At 31.8% G+C, this 9,828-nt stretch overlaps 1 protein-coding gene across 1 annotated transcript; it reads right to left on the reverse strand.

Annotated features, from left to right (window-relative positions):
• Window positions 1-6,370: 6,370 nt before the first annotated feature.
• LOC129290570 (uncharacterized) lies at window positions 6,371-8,666 on the reverse strand. Its single transcript, XM_054927407.1, has 3 exons — window positions 8,651-8,666; window positions 8,156-8,490; window positions 6,371-7,973 (listed from the first exon to the last, which is right to left on the reverse strand). The coding sequence occupies exons 1-3, from the start codon at window positions 8,664-8,666 to the stop codon at window positions 7,962-7,964; spliced, it is 363 nt and encodes a 120-aa protein (XP_054783382.1). The 3' UTR covers window positions 6,371-7,961.
• Between the last annotated feature and the right edge of the window lie 1,162 nt (window positions 8,667-9,828).

Below are 9,828 nucleotides of genomic sequence, written 5' to 3' on the forward strand. Positions count from 1 at the left end.
TTATATAGTCTTTTGATAAACATACAAAACCCTTTAATTTCATTTTTTTTAAAGGTACTCCCTCGGCTAAAAAAAATACTTTTAACTAAATTTTATATTTGATAAAGTAATTTACTTATCTTTAAATTAATCTCATCTTTTGATATTTTTTTTACTTAATAAGATATTTAACTCTAAAATAAACGTAAAGTAATTTATTCAATATGAGTATTTTTTTTAAAAAAAACAATGATTAATCCTTAAAAGATTAAAATTATTTTATATTTTTTAATATCCAACCTCTCAAAAAATACCTTATATTTTTAAACAAAGTGATAAAAAATTAAAAAATTTTAATAAACAAGAACTAATATATTTAATAGATTAAATTATAAAGACTTGATTAAAGTAAAATAAATTATATAGATTTAATTCAAAATCAAGTAAAACTATAAGGACTTGTTAATTAATTTTTCCTATTTTTTAAAGGTCATTTTAAACAACTAAAACTTGTTTGTAATTTGAAAATCATTTTAAATGTATAATAACAGAAAAGGACATGAATTTCATGATATATATATATATATATAACTAATTTATTTTTTCAGAAAAAATATTAAATATTAAATTAATTTTTTTAAAAAGGTAGAATAAAAATATAAATAAATTGATAAACTTCAATTAGGGAAAACTCAAATTTATATTAGAAAACTCAAAAAGGAAATTTTATTTCATATTATACTTTTTTATATTTTATTCAATAATATAGTGAAAAAATATGTGGGAATATATGCATTTTATTTTTTGAAAATAATTAAAAAATTAGATTTATTCTTCATGTGATGCACATAATATTTTAATATTTAAAATTTAAAAATCAATAGAAATATAAAGGGAAATCACAACTAAGGACCCCTAGATAAATATATTCACAGTTTAGGACCAATGAATTCTGATCTAACACTACATTTCCTAAGATCCTAATTGTAATTAATTGTTATTGTGAAAATATATAATTGCTCATAACTGTATTCTGGATAAATTATAAAAGAATTATTTTTTGTCAAAATGTGATAGAATGTTATTATTTTACAAATAATGACTTGTTCACCATATCAATACATTTAGTTCTGTCAATGAAAATGGCTTTATTCTAAACTTGTCATTATGAGAACTAGTGTTCACTCCATTGCGTTACACGATAGCATATACTTAAAGTTAATGTGTTCTTTTCAATTGCATGAAAATTAGATATAAAAACTATAACATTTATCTCTTACATGTTACAAAATACCTTAGTTCTCATATCGTTATCATCGTGCAAAAGTATCTTCAATCCATCAACTGATTTAACCCTTAACAATGCTTCATAAAGTTGTTCGTGCATGAAAACTGGCTTCAACAAATACGTTCCAACATGTCATTGGAGATTAACCTTAACTCTTGTCAATAGTCATAGAATATGACAAAGTAATTAACCTTAACTCTTGTTAATAATCATAACATTTACTTCCCATGTGATACCTTTCATGTATTATTTTAAATTTCTTAGAATAGTTTTACATTATCAAAAGAAAAAAGAAAACATGAACTTTATGAAATTTACATAATGTAATTATAATGCAATCGACATAAAAAATATTAACAATAATATTTGGGATTTATTCAATAAGTAATATATATGACATTGACTTGTTAAATTCCCAATTTGTTACCAAGTTTTATGCTTGGGGTGAAAGGGTGGTAACATGTGCCAATGTATGTTCATTCTCCCATTATTATGTATAGGGTTATTTTATTCTAACCCTTCACAAAATAATGTTCCAAGCAATGATATTATATGACACATATATAATTATTTCACAATTTTATTAAAAAAATTTTTTTAATCATAAGATCATACTAAATGGGAAATCAAAAGATTATATCTTTTAATGAAAAATGATTAAACATATGTATGTTTATGCTATAGAATTTCAAACTTATTCAAACATGAGTTTTATGAATTCCAAGGACGTTATCGTAATGCACCCAACATATAGAACATAAACATTAACAATAATGTTTGGATTTTTTTTTTCCCTAGACATTAATACTTTATGGTTGTTACAATTAAGTATAATATGTTACTTTCATTTTTTTTAGATTAATTATAAATTTTATAAATAGCAGTCAGTGCAACTTTAGCATCATGAATTCATGAGTATGATAAGAAGTTTATAAGTTCCATGAAGGAGACATATATAAATCAAATTTAAATAGTATTCAAATATTATGTATTGGTGAGAATTTAAATTGCATAATGGATTACAATCAAGATAATTACAAGCAGAACCAATAATCTTATAATGATTTGATTGATTAAAATGAGATTATTGCATTGGATTTACTTTTCATACTTGATAAAAAATGACATGGGAAAATAATAGTTTTGTGTTCAGTTAGATGAGCACTTGAAATGTAATAATGTTAGTCTTTCATAGGCTAAATTTTGAAATCATACTTCCTCGCCAAAAGAAACAACACAAAGGATGTCTACATGTACCTTTTATATAATATTATTTTAAGTAAAACAATAGGAATATAACTACCCTATGTAAATTACTTTTTCGACCAAGGACCCTATATAAATTACTCCCCTCTCATCACTTGAGAAAATTTCATTCATATCCCAAAAAAAAAAAATCAATGTAGAGGAAAAAAACATCAGCCCTCACTTTTTCTTCTCATTTGACATGACATAAAGTATTAGGTATTGAGTTAGCTTTATTGATAAAGAGAGTATTACCTATGCATTTATTAAATAAATCATGAAAACAGTAGTTGAATATCAAGTATTATAATTTCAAATCCTTATTGTAAATATTAAGTATTTACATTCATATCTAGATAAATGTAAACATTTAGAATAATTATTATCAAGAGACGTAAAGCATATCATGTCTTCAACTTCAAGTATGCTAGAAGACAATTGTCATCAACCGTTGCATTTTTATTTCTTGAGATAATTGAATTAATTAAATCTCACTACAAATTAAAGTAAGAAGATAATTACTTAAAACCCCATTTAAATTTAAAAACACAAAATGGGACAACCACATTTAACTTAGCATAAAAAAATCAATACTAAATTGATTGCCTAAGTTTCGATCTACAAGAAATTGAATCTTAAATAAATCAATTCATGAGATACCATTACAGAGATCTTTTCTTTTTGTTTTTTTTTTCTTTTTTTTTTTTGTGTGATAGCTTCCGGTATTTCAATCCACAAATGTGGGGCCAGACTAATCTGGACCGAGACTAAGTTGGCCCATATTAGGGAAAGCCTCTATCACACTTCCTTGAAAGATTCATCACGTTAACTGCATTCTCAAAATTAAAACTCAAGATCAGCTAGGACGACCTCATATCAATCAACCTAAGTGTCCTTGAGGATATATAGCTGGTTGCTGAAGTTTTTGTCCACAAAAAGTTTACTTGAGAACAGCCAGACAACAGTTCTATTATTTACCCATAGAATACCTTTAAAATCTGACACATCTACCCTTATTCATATATAAGAGCCTGGAGGAGGTGCATGAAACATGGAAAAGTCATGTATGCAATCTGTGCGTGCCTCTTGTAAATTTATCACGCATCTTATCAAGAGAAACATAAGCAATGACATGCCATGTCTATGTTTATCAATTCACTTTTTAAACTTTCTAGACTTTTTATTCCATAGTTAACAGTTAGAAGCTAAGAAAGGCAAGGACCTAGCTAGTGGAAAAAAATAGATAAGGGCCTAAATCAATATAAGATTTTGTCAAACAAAGGATTAGAAGGATTGTGCATTAATTGCGTTTCATTAAGATGTCAAAAATTTCTCAAAAGGCATCTCGTCTGGTTATGTGTTTGCATACTTTAAACGAAGTATGGGCATTTTACTATCAGGAAGCACAGAAAGTATATAAATAGGTCCAGAAGGTCACTGTCCCATCGCAATCATAGGAAATGAACACCAATCAAAAGTGTAGAATGTGATTATTATGCCAATTATGGACCTAGTCTTAAAGATTTTCTGCGTCCATAAGATTCAGAAGCAAATGCTGTTTTCCCCACCTCCCATAAGATTTCTACTTATTCTATTAAACATCTTTGTTTGGTCTTTATATTTTCACTCTGCAAAATTCCCATGTACAGGGCTTGACTGAGACAAGTACTCTGTATATATGATGGATATATTGTCTCCTTCAATTGTTTTATGATATAGTACTGTCAATATTAACATATAGGACTCTTTGTTATTCTATATATGTAGAAATGAAGAATTAGTGAATACGTGACTCATAATATCCAGAGTCAAGCATAAAGAGATCGTCACCAGTAAGGCTAATGGGGTTGGTCCGTGTAACTTTTCCTTTTATAATTATATAGCCATACCTAACTCTTCTCCAATCAATGTCACAAATCAATAATCTCTTCACGTCCTTTGATGACATCTATAATCAACTAACCACCAAATGAAATAGGAACCGCAAGAAGAGTTTGAATTTCACAGCAAAATCATATTTTACTTTATACCGAACTTTCACCTCCTTATGTGGTTAGGTTTCATATTTGCTTTTTGCATTTTGAAAGCATCTTTTTGCTTATGATATGCTTGAATTTTGTCAGTCATTTATTGCCAACGTTTCATTTAATCTAACATATGAAAGTTGAAAATTAATGCCCTTATGTTTGCTTTTGTAGTTTTGTCCAAATTGAAAATTTGCAAATTGATTCAAATATAATCAAAGATATATATAGATATACGCTACACTATTTGTCCCATCTCACAAATAGGAGTTTAAATGAACACGGGATGTACAGTGATGTACAATGGCTAATGTTGTTTCTTCGGTATGCTCTTAAATTCTAGAAACCAAAAGTCTTCTGATAACCAAGTATTTTGATACCTATTAGGTACATGTGCAAAATTTTTCTCTTTAAATATAGGGTATTGATTTCTTACTAAACATATAATCCTCTAAGACTTCATAGATAAAGTAAAAGATGACGATAGACAAACAAAAGCGCAAAAAAAAAAAAAAGGTGAACCAAAATTAAATTAATCAAAATTTATTGAGTTCAATCTGCAGTTATACAATCGGAAGTTAATGATTCAAAATTTATATAACAAAGAGCACACTTCCCATTAGCTCTGAACACTGACACAATAGCATATAATCGAAGGCAAATATACAGTATACCATGGAGTTGACACTGTCACAATAGCATATATTAATACAAGAAAATTTAAAATTACCCATGGATTGCATATACTTCTGATGATGCTCACAGAATATGGATAAGCATAAAGAATATACATTACCCATATCAATTTTTTGCTTACGGGAAGAAGCACATGCATGAGTAAGTTAATTTAAACTGAAGAACAAAAATTAAGAAGATGAGAGATAAGAGAACTAAAAAGGACGAGAAGTGGGAGAAAAAAGAACACCAAACGGCAACCATAAAACCAAAGCAGAATTATCTGAGACGTAGTAACTGTCATTGTGCCATGCAGCATAAATCAGACCCATCAACAACATTATAATATTTGCAGAGATATACATGCTTTATGGTATGATCAAGGCTAGTAAACACAAATTGGGTAATGATAAAAGTCTTGCCGAATCCGTAGACAGAGTATTTACAAGAAGTTGATGGTTCTTGTGGCATATTATCTCTCTCCTTACTGCATCCTTTTTCAGCTCAGCCTGAAAATTTTCAAGAAAAAATAGCGTCTGCTTTATGCAAAACTCAGACTGCGATAGGAAAAATTGACAGCTGGCTACAGATTCAGCAAGAGGCTTTTTTTTTTTTTTTTTTTGGATAAAGCAACTGGCTACAGATTCAGCAGGAAGTTGTTGAGTAACCGTGTGTCTCCAAATTTCTCTATTCTACCAAAAAGAAAAGGCAATGCCAAAGATTTAACACCCTTTAGAATGATTATGGCACATTTATGTAAATAAAAATCATATTATAAATTATAAAATTTCTCAGGTTTGAGTATAACTTCGATCAACAGAAACATGTTGCAATAAGAAATTTGAAAAGCAAGAAGTTGATTTTAATACTCACAACTTGAACATGCTAGCAAATGAAAGTTGTCTTAGAGGCATTAGAGATATGCTAGGACTGCAATACACTTGTTGCCATGAACCTCTTAAAATTATGATAGTTAATTGACCAGTGAATGTTCATATATGGCCTTTAGACTAACAAAAATAAGCCACATAGATAAGCTTATATAAATGAAGAAGATGCTTATGTAAATAAATGGAAATGTTTATATGTGGCCCTAGACTAACAGGAACATGTCTTCCCATTAATTGATGATCTGAATGAAACCTTGCCAGGATCAAAATATTAACAAACCTAACAATAAGTTTAAACCACATTAAAATTAAGAATTCATATCCCAAAAATGGTGTACATAATTTACACAAAAGAAAAGGCATACATAGTATCCTAAATCAATAAATGAAAAGAAGTCCTCGAAAACCTCACTGTGGGAAAATGGCTTTTATGGAAGGCAGAAGAATACAAATTGCATTTATGTAGCAGCATAATAGTTGGCAGGAATTGTAGTTGTTTGACCAGCAGGAAAGCATAGGCGAAGAGAAAAGGGCGAGAGAGAAGTACCTTATTTTTTTCTTAATGGAAAATGGAGCATATATTAGCAGAAATTGTACAAGTAAATATAAATACAAAGGGTGAAGATTAATGCCTTTCACAATCTATTCCTTCCTTAAAGCAAAGGCCAAAGAGGATTGATGATACAAGGCACCAAGATGATCAAGGCTATGTAAACCTATTCTAACAACCTCTGTAATTTGGTCACCACTGTCAGTACAAGAGTATAACAAAAAAAAATCCCCAATCTCTCATAACTGTATTCCTAGCTTCGTAAAAAACTTCATGCAGTGGATTCGCTGTTGAGAATGAGATGTCCATATTCAGTAGATTAAAACTCCGAGCACAATTTAATTCCACCTCAACATACCTAAAACCTGTACCTCCAACAATGATCCAGACCATTAAACAGAGCTTCAATGACGGTAGCATCACTATGGACATTATGGTCTGAAAAAAAAGCCCTCATCCTTTCAAGCTAATACCAACTAAAATTTAAACAGGGGATATGTAAGATTAAAATCTAAAATCTAATAAATGGGAAAGCATAGTAGTAAAGGTGCCAAGCACCCAAAGCAAATCATTGTTGCTGCATAAAACTAAGCCAATGTAAAATATGTAAAAAGACAAGGAAAATGAGGTCCTAATGATAACGATTGCCCAGGAGATAATCAGAACGAAAGACAAAATCCATTAGAAATAATTTGGAAAATATCGATGAAGATGGAAATCAATTTGGCGCAGTTTCATGCGGGAACAGTCGAGACGAACGGGAAGCTTAGGATCCTACCTTCTCTATCTGCTTCCAGTCGAGATTCTACAAATTAAGCAACAAATTGAAAACTTACAGGAAAGATGTGTGGGTAAGACAGAAAATAATAAAACATGTCTCCCATCTCAATTTTTTAAAAATTATTGATTTATCTTTTTTGAATCAAGTAAAAATTTTCAGTCACGACATGATAGCAAGCCAAACCAAATCAGTACAAAGAACAACATAAGGTGATAGAAATGTTAATACTTTAGGATGGCATGGTCATGAAAATGATCCATTTAACTTGCAATATATTATGTGGAGGTCTCGCCACTGAACCCCGCATCCAAACACAAATCAAAAATAAAAAGCAAGACAACCACAAAAGGTCAAGCTACAAAAGCGAAACCCCCCCCCCCTTCTCGCTCTGCGTTGTGCTTTGGGGACTGCAAGCACAAGCTTGCTCTCATCTCTCAAAGTTGAAAAAAATATTTGCTGAAAGAAGAATGAAGATGTCACGTCAGGAACACTGGTATTAACAGAAGATGTCTTTCTTCTCCATCATCTCTCACGCAATATTCTGCACAAAGGCATCATGTATTTAACAGAGAAATTCAGAGTTTTATGTGTAAAACAAATCCTGGGAATCAAAGTGGATAGAAAGATTCAGGTATTTGGTTGAACACATAGCCACAGCCCACAAAGACATTTCAGGGTTTCATCAAGCTTTTTGGAAATCGTTTGAGTTGCAAATACATATACCCACAAGACGGTAGCGAGAAGCGCGGAGAACATTGGATTGGAGAACCATAAGCGAGAACGGCCAACACAAAGCTCTGGGTGACGCTGAGATCGAGAATCTGAGCGTGATAAAGCTTGAAAAACGGCGAGATCAAGAATGCACAGCGAACCTGGAGAACGGCGAGATGCAAATGGAAAACCCACGCGAGAAGCTTGATACAGCCTGATAGAGAATGCCAACAATGAAGACGAGACCAAGAGAAAGAAGGATGAAGAATGGGGCGGGGAGAAGGTGCGCGCCTCGGAGAAAAAGAAAAGGGGAGCTTTTTTCGTAAAAAGTGTTTTTTTTTTTTTTCCTCAATAAGTAAAAAGTGTTGAAACTCCAATCCTTAATTAAAAAAATATTGACAAGTCAGATGGCGTAAAACAATTTTTTCAACCATGAAAAAGACAATACGTTAAAAAAAAGGAAAATTAGCACGAAGCCTGAGATTTTAAGCCTTGCATGGACAGAACCCGAGAATGAAGCCATTTAGCTCCTAGCACAGAAACCGAATGAGAAACAAGTAATTTTTTTTTTTTTCAAGTCTGCCTCTTTCACAGCCACAAGGATCCTATTTATAGTTCTAGAATTTATAAAACTGAACCGTACAAATTTAAAGAGGGATTACAGAAATTAAGGGGAGGTTACAAAGAGTTTATGATGTTTCATTATATGTGTCTCCCACTTCTACTTCATTATGTGTGTGCCTTCCGTTTCAGCTCGTTTCTGCTCTTTCCATTTCATCCTCCTCAGGTTGGGAAGAACTCGCCCTCGAGTCAAATTCATCATCTTCATCAACATACGGAGATAAATCAGTGACATTGAAGGTGGCAGATACACCATAAGAACTAGGTAATTCCACCTTGTAAGCATTGTTGTTGATCCTTTGCACTATCTTGAACGGACCATCAGCTCTTGGAGACAACTTGGTGTTTGGCTGTTTAGGAAATCGTTCCTTTCATAGATGTATCCAAACCAAATCTCCTATCTTAAAAGTCTGCTGTCTTTGATGCTTGTCACGTTGAGCTTTGTATCTCAAATTCTGCTTTTGAATTCGCTCGCGGACTTGCTTATGCAACTTCTTAATTTCCTTAGCCCTTTGGTCAGCATCAAAGCTGTATTGCTGCTTATCAAGTGAAGGGCTCAAGTCTAGTGGACTAAGGGGACGAGTGCCATAAATAACTTCAAACGGACACTTCCCAGTTGCTTGATTGACAGAGTTATTATAAGCAAACTCAACTTGAGCAAGAATAAGATCCCACTGCTTCAAATTCTTCCCCACGAAACTACGAAGAAGATTACCAAGAATCCTATTTCTAGCTTTAGTTTGACCATCTGTCGGGGCATGACTAGCGCTGCTAAATTGGAGCTTAGTTCCCATCTTCTTCCATAGCGTCCGCCAAAAGTGGCTAAGAAACTTCACATCACAGTCAGAAGTGATAGTTTTAGGAATGCCATGAAGACGCACAATCTCCTTAAAGTACAAGTCTGCTACTTGAACAGCGTCGCTGGTCTTCTGGCATGGGATGAAATGGGCTATTTTTGAAAAACGATCCACAACTACCATGATAGAATCTTTTTGCCTCTAAGTCCGTGGTAAACCTAGAACAAAACCCATAGTTATATCTTCCCACGGTGCTTCTAGAATTGG

The sequence above is a fragment of the Prosopis cineraria genome, unplaced genomic scaffold, assembly GCF_029017545.1.
Source record: "Prosopis cineraria cultivar Desert tree isolate PC_DT_omini unplaced genomic scaffold, ASM2901754v1 PC1, whole genome shotgun sequence".
Taxonomy (NCBI): Eukaryota; Viridiplantae; Streptophyta; class Magnoliopsida; order Fabales; family Fabaceae; genus Prosopis; species Prosopis cineraria.